The following is a 16,352-nucleotide window of genomic DNA, read 5'->3' as shown; positions in this document are numbered from 1 at the left end:
TCGCACTCTCTGCTCCCGAATAAGCTGCTGCAATGAAAGGCAAGTTATTTTAAACGGCCCAAATATATAGGGTTTTACTTACCTAGCAGCCCCTTGGTCCACTGAAAACAAAAGGAAATTAAGTTTAAGCTGAAACTGACCTTCCCAGCTGCTCACTCACTCGCACTCTCTGCTCCCAAATAAGCTGCTGCAATGAAAGCTCGTTCATCCAAGATCTTGTCTCGGACATGCTGTGTGCCCCATTTTATCTCCTTATTTTCTGTTTCCTTTTGTCTTTGCAATGTTTGAAAGTGTGTTAGATAAATAAGTTTAGACATGTTGTAACGTTGCCACCACAAGTATAATAAAATCTGTATTTTAAACATGATATCATACTTTATTTAAATTATCCAGATCATAAATTTATATAAGTATACAGCAGACTCGCATTTTAAACTCATGTTGTTGGCTCTGGTCACAGATGTAACCCTGGCAACTGTTACTACTTCTGGTTACTGCTGGATTACATGGGCAGGCTGTGAGGTTTTTCTTCTGAACGATATTGCAATAGAGGATTCATAGATCAATTAGGGGCACTCAGTGCCTATAATTTTCTGAGTTTAGCCTTTTTCTTTTCCAATTTCTTCATCCTAATCCCCATCATAAGATATAGCATCAATCTATTTACACAGTAACTGCTATGCATCTTGAACTTTTTATTACATGTGTTACGATCAGGTGAGAAAGGTGTCTAGAATTCCCTGTCAGCCTTCACCTGGTCTTATTGTAATGGTTTTAATTTTTTACACACCATGTTTTTAGCTCCCCCTTGGTGAATCCTTGTTCACTGCTTTCCAATTATAAGGCAAAGAAACCAGCACAAACAGGTTTTCTTAGGTTTAATGAAGAAAGGTTGAAATTTGTTAAACTTAAACTCTAATTTGGTTAACGCCTACGGATACACGACGCGTCCACGCTAGCATGCATACGCGATACACACAATGCAGATAGAGACAGAACAGAGCTGAAGAAACAAAGTGGAAAAGTTTGAGGCAATCTCTGAAGAGGGTTTTTGTTATGGATCTTCAAGCTCACTGTAGAGTCCTTGATTGTAGGTGGATCTTACTTTTTGTTGGGGCCCTATATTCTTCTTAAACCTTGTTCGCTTGGGGTTCATGTGTCTTCAGTGGATTTGGAGTTCTGTGAGAAAGAGATGGCAGCAGACAGGAGAGGCTGTGGCGAGCCAACTGGGAGAGGTCTTTTCAGTCCAGGAGCAAACAGACACTCTCAGTTCAAACTGTTTGTATAATTCAGAAAAACCCGGTTACCAAGTTACCTGGCTAGTCTCATGACCAGCTGGTCTGACCACGTCTGTTTGTGGATTTGGCTATCCTAGCAGTAATCCTGAAATTTGAGCTCAATGTCTGATGCTGAAACTCCATTGTGGGTTAAATTGGACAAGGGAAGTAACCTCTCTTGTCCCTATTGGTATGTAAATATATTCCAGCCAAAGTGTCTGGCAGCCCTTGTAACAGGCCTTCTCTTCCCAGCAACAATTTGAAATTTAATGTCCATATGGTGAAATTAATATGCCTCATTCTTGACAGGTGGGGTTCTAGCATGACATACACTATTTCACTTCATCTAAAGAAAGGACTTGAATCTCTGTGTTAATTTAATGGGAAATTGGATTAAATAATAACAGGTAGGACATGTACTGTGAAGGTGGCATAACTGATGTCTGACTCATTGAGGATTTGCATTTTCTTTGGTTTATATAACATTAATTTTCATTGTCAAACAAGGCCTGTGTCATTTGTTCTTTGTACTTTTTTGTTTTTGCCTTCCTATATTCTACTTAAACCTTCATTACAACAGTGACTACACTTCAAAGTACCTCAAGGCTTTTGACAAGGTCCCATATGGTAGACTGGTTGAAAAAATAAAATTCCATGCGATCCAGGGAAATGCAGCAAGGTGGATACAAAATTGGCCCAGTGGCAGGAAACAAAGGGTAATTGTTGATGACTGTTTTAGTGACTGGAGGGCTGTTTCCAGTGGCGTTCCGCAGGGCTCAGTACTGGGTCCCCTGCTTTTTGTGGTATAAACGATTCGGATGTAAATGTTGAGGGCATGATCAAGAAGTTTGCAGACAACACAAAGATTGGCCGTGTGGTAGATAGCGAGGTGGATAGCTATCGGCTGCAGGAAGGTATTGATGGTCTGGACAGATGGGCAGAAAAGTGGCAATTGGAATTCAACTTGGAGAAGTGTGAGGTGATGCATTTGGGGGGTCAAACAAGGCAAAGGAATACATGATTAATGGGAAAATTTAAGAAGTGTAGAGGAAGTGAGGGATCCTGGAGTGAATGTCCACAGATCCCTGAAGGTAGCAAGACAGGTCGATCAGGTGGTTAAGAAGACATATGGAATTCTTTCCTTTATTAGCTGAGCTACAGAATACAAGAGCAGGGAGGTTATGCTGGAACTGTATAACTCATTGGTTCGGCTACAACTTGAGTACTGTGTGCAGTTCTGGTCACCTCCTTACAGAAAGGATGTAATTACACTAGAGAGGGTACAGAGGAGATTTTCCAGGATGTTGCCAGGACTGGAAAAATACAGCTATGAGGAAAGATTGGATAGGATAGAGTTGTTCTCCTTGGAACAGAGAAGGCTGAGGGGAGATCTGATTGAAATGTACAAAATTTTGAGGGGCCTGAATAGAGTGGAGGTGAAGGGTCTATTCGCCTTAGCAGAGAGGTCAGTGACAAGGGGGCATAGATTTGAAGAAAAATTAGAGGGGCGATGAGGAAAAACTTTTTCACCCAGAGGGTGGTGGGGGTCTGAAACTCACTGCCTGAAAGGGTAGTTGAAGCAGAGACCCTGAACTCATTCAAAAGGAGTCTGGATATGCACCTCAAAAGCTGTAATCTGCAGGGCTACGGACCAAATGCTGGAAGGTGGGATTAGATTAGGTGGATTGTTTTTTGGCCGGCACAGACACGCTGGGCCAAGTGGCCTCTTTCTGTGCCTTAAGCCTTCTATGATTCTATGATTCATTAGCTGCAAACATCTTTGGAATGTCATGAGGTTGTGAATGGTGCTATATCAATGCAAGTTCTATCTTTCTCAGTGCACACATATCTTTGGGCAGTGCAGACTTTAAGACCTTCAAACAATCCAAACCTTAAAACCTGTGTCAGCCAAAACAATACCTTGAAAGAATCCAGATTTCTCTCTGCTTTTGAAAGTGTTAGTTTGGTTTCTATCTTACAATGATGATGTGCTTATATAGAACATTTTGCTACCTGTCATTAGATACCAATCTCTGAACCTTGCTGACTTGTCAGTGCTGGGTGCCTGTGAGACATGGTTGAAAAGCAAGGCCTCTGCTTCCATTTGTAAAATGGCGTCAGTTTGTTAACAAATACATGAGGCAGCCAACAACATGACCACTGGCATATGGAGACAACGGCCTGGAGCTTCCACTCGGCAGAATGCACTGGACATTGCGCCGGTTTATTTACGCTGAAGTTCCCACGCAAACTCATTAACATAAGCCCAAATGTAAAATCAGCGCAATTAAGTCATGTAATCAATTTGTGACTGGAAAGGAGCCGATGATGGCTCAAGGTGTTAGGTGGGTTAGCATAAAGAATGAGGCTGGAGATCACATAATAAGATACATTTTCCTGTTCTGCAAGGCCTGTGACTACTACAATCGGCAATTGTCTTCAATTTACTAATTACTACAGCAGAGAGGAGCAAATTTGGCTCTCTGCTCTTGCACAGGTGTTAAAAAAGGTGCTGCAAGCAACTTTTTTTCATCTACTACAGCATGTGATCAAAATTTCTTGCCATAAAAATTATTTTAATTGTTTGTGAATAATTCCTCTTTAAATAATTATTCTTTGTGCTTGAGGCATAGATTTCGTATTGCTGGGCATTGCCTCTATTGGCGTGCAAAATAATGTGCCAGCCTCAGTACATTTTTTTTACATTTTCTCCTGGATGTCATCTAGCAGGAAATAAGTTATTTGTATAAAGGTACCAACAAAGATTTGGAACGACAGAAAGCCCCTGCCTTTGGGACTTAGCAGCGAGGCATTTGGAGGCAAAGTGTGTTTTACTGGTTTGAAAAATAAAGCAGAAATTGTCTGCCTGGAAAAGCTTTTTGGAGATGGTGTTTACTGCACACAGTGTGAGATAGATATGACACAAGCAATACTGACTTTGGGTGCAGCTGCCTTCCTCTTAGATGCAACAGTACCACAATTGCCTTGAAAAAAAACACATCAACACTCTGCAGTTACAGTTTGTATGAAGGGTAGTTTCATTTCACCATGCAGACACTCTGTTATAACTTCACTAATTAAATTAACCCTCAGTTTTTTTTTTAATGTATGCTATTATTTGCAAAGCTCCCAATATTGCCATTTGAAGATTATGCCAGTATGATGCTAGGTATATATCTACATCCCAAAGACTGGTAGATCGTATCAAACAACATGTCCCTTCTGCTGTTCACAATGGGCAAGGTACAGGCCATACCCAACCAGCCTGTGCTTGCAAAACTCAAAACACAGTGTCCAACATTAGATGTGATTCCACGATTGGACAGCATTTGCTAAATAATCTTCAGTGTGCTAAGAATTACGCTGACAACCAATTTAAGATTGTCAGTCGGGCTCGCAGTGTGGCGCATTTGCGTATACTGGAAGCTACATATATTAATATACAGGGTCCTGTTCTTTGCAGACAGAAAGAACATGTACACACATTGCACCTGTTTCAGCTAAACAAAATAAGTGACAGCCATTCGCTGTTTCATTCCTCAGGGCAGTGCCTTGACCAGATTCAAGCTGCCTGGTTTAAATTTCAAACAAAGCTTGGCAGTTAACTGTCAGTCACCATAAACAGGTGCATTCTCCATGGCAACGCCTCTACCAATTAGAGTCCACTTGCCAACCAATCAGCACTCTCTTCTCATACAGTATAAATTTGTTGTTTTCCCTTATGTTGGTTTTCTTGCATATTGTCCAGATGAGTGCAAGACAAAAAACTTCGACAAAATGTCTTTATTTTCAGCAATACACAAATAATACCAAATGACTAAATGGACTTCTGTTTGGATATCTAGTTTATATATATTTAAACTTTCCACACAGTCCACTTCATAACAGTTCAACATTGAACAAGTGGGAGCTGAATAACACATTATTCAAATTACTTGGCACTAGGTACTCCATGTACAGTATTTATATAGCCTGGTCTTAACTCCCACACCTATGATACACATATTGTACAATGTAATGGACTGACTATATATGTTCATAAAATGAATTGTGCCTTATATTTGATGATATAGCGATGCTGTTTAGAAAACTGTGTTATCTACATGGGCTGTTTTAACCTTAACTCTTGACATCAATTTTTTCTCTTTATAGAATTTTTCTGTAATATGGAAACATTAGAACCATAGGTGGAATTGCTTCTCTTTCTGCTTGTGTGGAACTTAGGCTTCTCTCCAGACTGATTATATTCATTTTCCTGCTTTCTCCCATAGCCTTTTATATTCTTTAGGCATTTATTCTTTAATCTACTATTGATCATCACTTGTGGCAAAGTAGCTCACATTTCAACAGCTCTTTATATGAAAAGGTTTTTGATTTTCCCATTAATGTATGCAGTAACATTTCCTCAAATGAAAAAGAAAGACTAATTTCTGAAATTTAGGGGGTAAATTTCCATACTGTTTCCCTGCTGATCCAACATTACCTTAGTCTTTTTCCGGCATTTCTGCAGCTCCTCCACCAAAGCTCCAATGGATATGGAGAATCCCCATGGGAATTCGCCGCCTCGGACTTCTGTCAAGAACTTGTTTCTTAAATTTGAACTCCTGACTTTGTGGCAAAATGACTTGCTCTATGGTACAGAATGAACATTGATATGACCATGTGAAAATGTTCAGCAACATATAGGAGAATAACACAGAATAATTCCCGTGCATTCTTGTTTGTGTTAAATTGATAATAACTGATAATATTTTCTAAGTTATACAATTCTGAATTAATTTTCCAGGTTCACATTCACATGTGGACAGTGACAGTAACAAAATAATACCTCAATGCTGATGATGAGGTTGGTCATTACATAAATTAAATGTCATCCTCTTTAGGCATATTTCTAACCGAAATGTGCTATCTCTTTCAGGCTGGCAGGAAAGAAAAAGGAGACCCACTCAATGCTGCCATTGAGAAAATGACAAAGAAAACAAGGGATCTGCGGCGACAGGTATACTGTTTGGAACCTTTTACTTTTGGCATGGAATATGTGGTGATAGCTAATAATTGTACTTTGGGGACTTGGTATTTGTGTAAAATGGGACTAACTACTGATTAATTTCAACATCAGCTTTGAGTGTAAGGGCTGATAACGACCTCACCATCCTCCTCCTTCTCCCCCTTAAGAGAAATATTGCAGTCTTCATTGTAGCACTACATATCTGTTTAGGGCTATGAAGCTTCTTTAAATTATTCATGCACAATGTTTATATTCCAAAGAGATTCAGCAGTTTAAACCACCTGGGTAACGGACAGGGCTGGAACACTGTCATTTAACCTCGATGACCTGTGCGTAGACAAACGGGATTAATGTCTCCACTGCACCAAACTCTCCCTGACTTTGGATGTAATTGGCACTGAGTCACAGTTTCATAGAGGTCATAAGGATGACCAGCATGGGAATTGAAAAGAAGTCACAATGATTTAGGGAATGGCACGCTGAGGGAGAGAATACAGGAAGGTTTGTCTTGCCATTTGTAAACTGGGAGTACTTGAGTCAGGCAGGAAAAGTAGATAAATGATTATTGCACAATTTTCTCATCAGCACAAAAATGTGTTTTCCAAAGAAGCAAAGCAGGGGAAACATCATCTAGCCAGACGGATATGATCCAAAAGATGACGCTCAGTTCAGCTACCTAATTAGTTGCAGTTACATTACTTTGGGATGTTTCATTATGCTGCAATTTCTGTTACTTTTGCTTCAAAAGATTTCCTTTAATTGTTGAGTCCCAGCTGCAAGCCATATTTATAATGCATATAGAATTTTTTTTATTCATTCATGGATGTGGGCGTCGCTAGCTAGGCCAGCATTTATTGCCATCCCTAATTGCCCTTGAGAAGGTGGTGGTGAGCTGCCTTCTTGAACCGCTGCAGTCCATGTGAGGTAGGTACGCCCACAGTGCTGTTAGGAGGGGAGTTCCAGGATTTTGACCCAATGACAGTGAAGGAACGGTGATGGTGTGTGACTTGGAGGGGAGCTTGCAGGTGGTGGTGTTCCCATGCATTTGCTGCCTTGTCCTTCCATGTTGGTAGAGGTCGCGGGTTTGGAAGGTGCTGTGTAAGGAGCCTTGATGCATTGCTACAGTGCATCTTGTAGATGGTACACACTGCTGCCACAGTGCGTCGGTGGTGGAGAAAGTGAATGTTTGTGGATGGGGTGCCAGTCAAGCGAGCTGCTTTGTCCTGGATGGTGTCGAGCTTCTTGAATGTTGTTGGAGCTGCATCCATCCAAGCAAGTGGAGAGTATTCCATCACACTCCTGACTTGTGCCTTGTAGATGGTGGACAGGCTTTGGGGAGTCAGGAGGTGAGTTACTCGCCGCAGGATTCCTAGCCCCTGACCTGCTCTTGTAGAATATGCCACATGAATCCTAGAATGATATAATTGTTCATTTTTAGCATTAAAATATGTATTTTATGGCTGAAAGTATTAAATCTTAACAGTAAGTCCCTATCTCCACTCCCTCTTGGAACATAAACTGAAGCATACCTTCTCAGATGCGTCAGCTGTCCAGTGCCAGATCATGTTTGGTCATGTTGAACTCTGGGTCTTGCTCTCATTGGCAAAACCACCCATTAACTAGGATCATCTAGGATCTACTACCAACCACCTCCTTAAATATCCTCACTCTCCCCTCTAGCAATATATGAGGAGCTCTTGGATGTCTGTGCACCAAGGTACAGATCCTCTGTCCATCAACTGCTGCTTCCTGCTACATCTTGCCCAGCAAACCAAACACTCTCGAGTCCCCCTGCTCCTCTAGCACTGACTCTCTTTCATCTCTTTTTAGTTTTTCTTCTATCTGCCCCAAACGCATATGAGACCTACCTTCTGCTACCTCGATCCCATTCCTGCTAAATTCTTTATGGAATCATAGAATGGTTACGGCACAGAAGGAGGCCATTTGGTCTGTCTCTGCAATAGCAACTCACCTAGTTCCACTGCCCCTCCTTCTCCCCATACCCCTGCAATTTTTTTCTCTTCAGATAATTATCCAGTTCTCTTTGAAGACCTCGATTAAATCCGCCTCCACCACACTGGTCAGGCAGTGCATTCCAATATTCATTATTTTGAATTGCCCAACTTAAGTAAACAACTTTGTTTCCTTAATCCATGCTAGTTGATACTGTATCTGTTCTCCTTTTATTCTCTTTCATAACTGTTGCCATCACCACCTCCTCAAAAGTTTTGACCCCTCTTTTTTCTACTAAGTACCGCCCACCGCCAATATCCCTTTCCTCTCCAAAGTCCTTGGAACATGCTGCAATCTCCCAGATCCATGCCCATCTTTCCCACAACCCTTTGTTTGAATCCTTCCAATAAAGTCTCCACACTCCCTAGGGTGCCAATTCTGGAGGCATTCCTGAAGGTTTTACCAAATGACATTCTGACCGCGTGACATCTGATCATATGATACCTGATCACATGACTTACATAAATATTTTTACACTTACTGTATAAAGATTGAGTCCCCTATAATTGAATACTTTTTCTCATGGGTTTATGCTAGCAACTGTTGTACAAAAAGTTCCAAGAATCAGCAGTCCACCCAGGAGCAGGCAAAGAGGAGAATTAAGGGCGGGGAAGAGAGGAAACTAAGGAACCCTCCCCCCAGTTCCACCAACCATTCCCCTATTTCAGATGCCCCCAATTCACACCCACTGAGCTGATTTTTATCCTGCCCTTGGAGACGGGGTGGGAGGTTGGAGAGGGCACACAAAATTGAGTGGAGTAACATTGGGTGTCGGGTGGCGTGCTCGACGTTGACCTGCCCCCATACCATTTTGTACATGGCAGGCACCATGGCAGATGGAAAATCTACTGGGAGGCCAATTAAGCCATTTAAGTGGCCCATTAAGGGCTGCCACCCACCTCCGCTGGCCTTTGGTCAATATTAGAGGGGCCCACTGCTGTGTGGGACACCACCAGGTAAAATCTGGTGGGGTTGGAGGTGGTCCCTCCTTTGGGGGCAATCTATAGCCCAAAGAAAGCCCCCCCAGTGATGATGGCTGCCCCCATGGCAGGAACTGCCCGTGCCCTCACCATTGACCACCGCTCCCCCCCACTGTGGCCTGCCTGACTGGCCTCGGCAACCCCGACTCCGCTTACCTTGGTCTCCATCGGTGCTGCTCTGGGCCTCCTGTAGTACCAGCAGTGGCCACCGCTCCTGGTGCGCCACTGGTACTGAACACAGAAATACAAGAATTAGGAATAGAAGTGGACCATTCGGCCTTTCGAGCCTGTTCCACCATTCGATAAGATCATGGTTGATCTGATTGTGGCCTTAACTCTACTTTCCTGCCTGCCCCCCATAACCCTTGACTCCCTTGTAGTTCAAAAATCTGTCCAACTCAGCCTTGAATAAATTCAATGACCCAGCCTCCACTGCTCTCTGGGGAAGAGAATTCCAAAGATTAACGACCCGCTGAAAGAATAAATTCCTCCTTAGATCCCTTATTTTGAAACTGTGTCCCTAGTTATAGATGCCCCCGAGGGGAAACATCCTCTCAGCATCTACGCTGTCAAGCCCCTTCAGAATCCTACATGTTTCAACCTCTTGTTCTTTCAAACGCCAATGAGTATAGGCCCAACGTGCTCAACCTTTCCGCATAAGCCAACTCCTTTTTCCCAGAAATCAGCCTAGTGAACCTTCTCTGAACTGCTTCCAATGCAAATATATTCCTCCTTAAGTAAGGAGACCAGGACCGGAACTTTACACCCCCTGCAAAGTGCAGGGTGGTGGTGGGCCGGTTTGTAAAATAGAATGGGAGGCTCGGGGGTCCCTTCCTGACCCGCTCCGATCTTTGCCGCCATTTTACACAGGGCTACGGCTGTGAAAAATGGCCAGCCTGCCCAAGGCCAATCAAGGCAACTTAAGTGGCCAGCTAACGGCCACTTAAGGGCCTCTGCCTGCCACCATGGGGATTTAACCCTTGGCTGGCGGCTGGCACAGGCCCGAGAAAAGCCGCCTGTTAAAAGTAGGTGGCTTTCGGACAGCCTCGGGGAAGGGCCCTACTGGTCAGGCACCCTGTGCCTGACAGAGGGTTGCCCTCAAACTCCCAACCACCCTAACGCCTGCCCCCCACCGCCCATCCCCCCAATCGACCATCCTTGCCTCGTTGGGGCCTGACCGATTGCCCCCAGTGAATCCCCAAAACCTACCCATTCTCCGGGGCTCCCCAACATCTTTCATCTTCAGCTGGGATGCAGTCTCAGCAGTGGCCACCACTCCCGGTGGAGCTGCTGGGACAGGGAGCTGCTGGCCCGCTGATTGGCCGGCAGCTCCATTAGGCGGGACTTCCTGCCTCAATGAGGTAGAAGTCCCGCCTCAGACTAATTACGGGCCTGGGAACCGCAAATATAGTCTGGATCCCAGGCCAGGCGTAGGCTGGATCGACACCGACTTTTCGGTCGGTGGCGGTTCCCGTCCGCCGAGGGTAAAATTCTGGCCCAAAACTCGATGCAGTTCTCTAGGTGCAGTCTCGCCAATGTCTTGTACAGTTGTAGCAAGACTTCCCTACTTTTATACACAATCCCCCTTGCAATAAATCCCAACATTCCATTTGCCTTCCTAATTACTTGCTGTACCTGCATGCTAACTTGTTGTGATTCATGTACAAGGACACCCAGAGCCCTCTGTGCTGCAGAATTCTGCAATGTCTCTCCACATAAATAATATTCTGCTTTTCTATTCTTCTTGCCAAAGTGGCCAACCTCACATTTTCCCACATTGTACTCCATCTGCCAAATTTCTGCCCACTCACTTAACCTATCTATCTCTTTGCAGACACTTTGTGTCCTCCTCACAACTTGCTTTCTTACCTATCTTTGTATTGTCTGCAAATTTGTCTACATACACTCGGTCCCTTCATCCAGCACTGATCCCTGTGACACTCCACTAGTTACAGTTTGCCAACCTGACAATGCCCCATTTATCCTGACTCTATTTCCTGTTAGCCAAACCGCTATCCATGCTAATATGTTACCTCCAACACTATGAGCCCTTATCTTGTGGAGTAACTTTTTATGTGGCACCTAATCGAATGCCTTTTGGAAATCCAACAACACTACAACTACTGGTTCCTCTTTATCCACCCTGTTTATTACATCCTCAGAGAACTCTAATAAATTTGTCAATCATGATTTCCTGGGAAAAAGAGTGGAAGGGCTATAGTCATAGGGGATTCGATTGTAAGGGGAGTAGATAGGCGGTTCTGTGGTCGAAAACGAGACTCCCGAATGGTATGTTGCCTCCCAGGTGCACGGGTCAGGGATGTCTCAGATCGGCTGCAGAACATTCTAAAGGGGGAGGGTGAACAGCCAGTTGTCGTTGTGCACATAGGCACCAATGATATAGGTAAAAAACGGGATGAGGTCCTACAAGCAGAATTTAGGGAGTTAGGAGCCAAGTTAAAAAGTAGGACCTCAGAGGTAGTAATCTCAGGATTGCTACCAGTGCCACGTGATAGTCAGAGTAGAAATGAAAGAATAGTCAGGATGAATGCGTGGTTTGAGAGATGGTGCAGGAGGGAGGGGTTCAGATTTTTGGGACATTGGGACCGGTTCTGGGGGAGGTGGGACTATTACAAATTGGATGGTCTACACCTGGGCCGGACTGGAACCAATGTCCTTGGGGGTGCTTTTGCTGACGCTGTTGGGGAGGGTTTAAACTAATGTGGCAGGGGGATGGGAACCAAATGAGGTCAGTGGAGAGTAAGGGAAAGAGTAGGCAAGGAACAGATGATGAAAGCAAAGGGACTGGTGGTCTGAGGTGTATTTGTTTTAATGCAAGAAGTGTAGTTGGTAAGGCAGATGAACTTAGGGCTTGGATTAGTACCTGGGAGTATGATGTTATTGCTATTACTGAGACTTGGTTAAGGGAAGGGCATGATTGGTAACTAAATATCCCAGGATACCGATGCTTCAGGCGGGATAGAGAGGGAGGTAAAAGGGGTGGAGGAGTTGCATTACTGGTCAAAGAGGATATCACAGCTGTGCTGAAGGAAGGCACTATGGAGGACTCGTGCTGTGAGGCAATATGGGCAGAACTCAGAAATAGGAAGGGTGCGGTAACAATGTTGGGGCTGTACAACAGGCCTCCCAACAGCGAGCGTGAGATAGAGGTACAAATATGTAAACAAATTATGGAAAGCTGTAGGAGCAACAGGGTGGTGGTGATAGGAGATTTTAATTTTCCCAACATTGACCGGGATTCACTTAGTGTTAGAGGTCTAGATGGAGCAGAATTTGTAGGGAGCATCCAGGAGGGTTTTCTAGAGCAGTATGTAAATAGTCCAACTCGGGAAGGGGCCATACTGGACCTGGTGTTGGGGAATGAGCCGGGCCAGGTGGTTGAAGTTTCAGTAGGGGACTACTTTGGGAATAGTGATCACAATTCCGTAAGTTTTAGAATACTCATGGACAAAGACGAGAGTGGTCCGAAAGGAAGAGTGCTAAATTGGGGGAAGGCCAACTATACCAAAATTCGGCAGGAGCTGGGGAATGTAGATTGGGAGCAGCTGTTTGAAGGTAAATCCACATTTGATATGTGGGAGGCTTTTAAAGAGAGGTTGATTAGCGTGCAGGAGAGACATGTTCCTGTGAAAATGAGGGGTAGAAATGGCAAGATTAGGGAACCATGGATGACAGGTGAAATTGTGAGACTAGCTAAGAGGAAAAAGGAAGCATACATAAGGTCTAGGCGGCTGAAGAAAGACGAAGCTTTGAAAGAATATCGGGATTGTAGGCGCAATCTGAAACGAGGAATTAAGAGGGCTAAAAGGGGTCATGAAATATCTTTAGCAAACAGGGTTAAGGAGTATCCCAAAGCCTTTTACTCATATATAAGGAGCAAGAGGGTAACTAGAGAAAGGATTGACCCACTCAAGGACAAAGGAGGAAAGTTATGCGTGGAGTCAGAGAAAATGGGTGAGATTCTAAATGAATACTTTGCATCGGTAATCACTGAGGAGAGGGACATGACGGATGTTGAGGTTAGGGACAGATGTTTGATTACTCTAGGTAAAGTCGGCATAAGGAGGGAGGAAGTGTTGGGTATTCTAAAAGGCATTAAGGTGGACAAGTCCCCAGGTCCGGATGGGATCTATCCCAGGTTACTGTGGGAAGTGAGAGAGGAAATAGTTGGGGCCTTAACAGATATCTTTGCAACTTCCTTAAACACAGGTGAGGTCCCGGAGGACTGGAGAATTGCTAATGTTGTCCCCTTGTTTAAGAAGGGTAGCAGGGATAATCCAGGTAATTATAGACCGGTGAGCCTGACGTCAATGGTAGGGAAGCTTCTGGAGAAGATACTGAGGGATAGGATCTATTCCCATCTGGAAGAAAATGGGCTTATCAGTGATAGGCAACATGGTTTTGCGCAGGGAAGGTCATGTCTTACCAACTTAATAGAATTCTTTGAGGAAGTGACAAAGTTGGTTGATGAGGGAAGGGCTATAGATGTCGTATACATGGACTTCAGTAAGGCGTTTGATAAGGTTCCCCATGGTAGGCTGATGGAGAAAGTGAAGGCGCATGGGGTCCAAGGTGTACTAGCTAGATGGATAAAGAACTGGCTGGGCAACAGGAGACAGAGAGTAGCAGTGGAAGGGAGTTTCTCAAAATGGAGACGTGTGACCAGTGGTGTTCCACAGGGATCCGTGCTGGGACCACTGTTGTTTGTGATATACATAAATGATTTGGAGGAAAGTATAGGTGGTCTGATTAGCAAGTTTGCAGACGACACTAAGATTGGTGGAGTAGCAGATAGTGAAGGGGACTGTCAGAGAATACAGCAGAATATAGTAAGACTGGAGAGTTGGGCAGAGAAATGGCAGATGGAGTTCAATCAGGGGAAATGCGAGGTGATGCATTTTGGAAGATCTAATTCAAGAGTGAACTATACAGTAAATGGAAAAGTCCTGGGGAAAATTGATGTACAGAGAGATTTGGGTATTCAGGTCCATTGTTCCCTGAAGGTGGCAACGCAGGTCAATAGAGTGGTCAAGAAGGCATATGGCATGCTTTCCTTCATCGGACGGGGTATTGAGTACAAGAGTTGGCAGGTCATGTTACAGTTGTGTAGGACTTTGGTTCGGCCACATTTGGAATACTGCGTGCAGTTCTGGTCGCCACATTACCAAAAGGATGTGGATGCTTTGGAGAGGGTGCAGAGGAGGTTCACCAGGATGTTGCCTGGTATGGAGGGCGCTAGCTATGAAGAGAGGTTGAGCAGATTAGGATTATTTTCATTAGAAAGACGGAGGTTGAGGGGGGACCTGATTGAGGTGTACAAAATCATGAGAGGTATAGACAGGGTGGATAGCAAGAAGCTTTTTCCCAGAGTGGGGGATTCAATTACTATGGGACACGAGTTCAAAGTGAAAGGGGAAAAGTTTAGGGGGGATATGCGTGGAAAGTTCTTTACGCAGAGGGTGGTGGGTGCCTGGAACGCGTTGCCAGTGGAGGTGGTAGACGCGGGCACGATAGCGTCTTTTAAGATGTATCTAGACAGATACATGAATGGGCTGGAAGTAAAGAGATACAGACCCTTAGAAAATAGGCGACAGGTTTAGATAGAGGATTTGGATCGGCGTAGGCTTGGAAGGCCGAAGGGCCTGTTCCTGTGCTGTGATTTTCTTTGTTCTTTGTTCTTTCATAAAACTATATTGATTCTTACTGACTTCATTATGATTTTCTAACTGTCCTGCTACTACTTCCTTAATAATGGATTCTAGCATTTTCCCAATGACAGATGTTAGGCTAATTGGCCTATAGTTTCCTGCTTTCTGTTGCCCCCTTGAATCGAAATGTTACATTTGCGGTTTTCCAATCCGTTGGGACCTTTCAGAATCTAGGGAATTTTGGAAGATTACAACCAATGCATCCACTATCTCTGCATCTTTAAGACCTTAGATCAGGTCTAGGGGACTTGTCAGCCATTGGTCTCATTAGTTTTCCTAGTACTTTTTCTCTAGCGATAGGGTTTATTTTAAGTTCCTCCCTCCCTTTTGCTTCTTGATTTTCTGTTATTCTGGGGATTTTTTTTTTGTTTTCTACTGCAAACAGATAAAAAATGTTTGTTGAAAGTCTCTGCCATTTCCTTGCTTCCCATTATTAATTCCCCAGTCTCATCCTCTAAGGGACCAACACTTATTTTAGCTACTCTCTTCCTTTTTATATATTTGTAGGAGCTTTTACTGTCTGTTTTTATATTTCTTGTTAGTTTACTCTCATATTCTATTTTGACCATTTTTTTAGTCATCCTCTGTTGGTTTCTAAAATTTTCCCAATTTTCTGGCCTACCATTAATCTTTCCCACATTGTATGCCTTTTCTTTAAATCTCCAACTCTTGCCTCTGATTGCAGCTACATAATAATGTTACTTTAGTGTGAGACAGCTGTACAAGTGCCATAAACACACGTGAGCTGCCCCTGTGAGTCATACCGAGATTGGAGATGGGATTGCTGACAGCTGCGATTCTCAAGCTCTCCTGACTCTCCAGCCACTCCTCCCCTCCTGAACGTGCAGCATGTGATGCAATATTTTGTAGGTGAACTTACACTGGGGGCGCACAGCGGTGGGAAATTTGCATCTCTGATCTCCCGGGCTGCTGAAAGGAACCTTAGATTTTGAGAAACTCCTGCGGCAGGAAATTCCTTGCTGCCTTCAGGACCTTGCCATCAGTCTCAAATGGGGGTCAGAAGCCCACACTGTGTGGAGAACAATCACTGGGCAGTGATTTTCCCCAATTAATAAAGTGAGCGGGTAGCCCTGCCACCCCCACACCTACCCCTCACCCACCCCCCCCAATCCCACCTCCAGGATAATGGCCCAGAGGTGGGATTAAGCAGGTGTACCAGCAAGCTGGCTGGCCGTGTGAAATTCCGTGCCTGCCTGCCTCTGTGCCTGCCCGCCCGCCTGCATAGGTTCCAAAAAAGTCAGCCCTTTGTCATTCCTGGAGGGTTGGGAACTCTAGCCCTCCCACAGCACAGAAATAACCCCAATCGAAGAGGACTTCTGGGGCC

General features: G+C 44.2%; 1 protein-coding gene across 1 annotated transcript in view; it reads left to right on the top strand.

The window, feature by feature from the left end:
• Positions 1-16,352, top strand: part of ctnna2 (catenin (cadherin-associated protein), alpha 2) — a 1,561,189-nt gene that overhangs the window by 851,945 nt on the left and 692,892 nt on the right. The window contains exon 8 of the mRNA XM_068028796.1: positions 6,196-6,276. Within this exon, the coding sequence (XP_067884897.1) occupies positions 6,196-6,276 (81 nt within the window). The remainder of the gene's footprint in view (positions 1-6,195; positions 6,277-16,352) is intronic.

The sequence above is a fragment of the Heterodontus francisci genome, chromosome 1 (genome assembly GCF_036365525.1).
Source record: "Heterodontus francisci isolate sHetFra1 chromosome 1, sHetFra1.hap1, whole genome shotgun sequence".
Taxonomy (NCBI): Eukaryota; Metazoa; Chordata; class Chondrichthyes; order Heterodontiformes; family Heterodontidae; genus Heterodontus; species Heterodontus francisci.
This window is presented reverse-complemented; position numbering and strand designations above follow the sequence as displayed.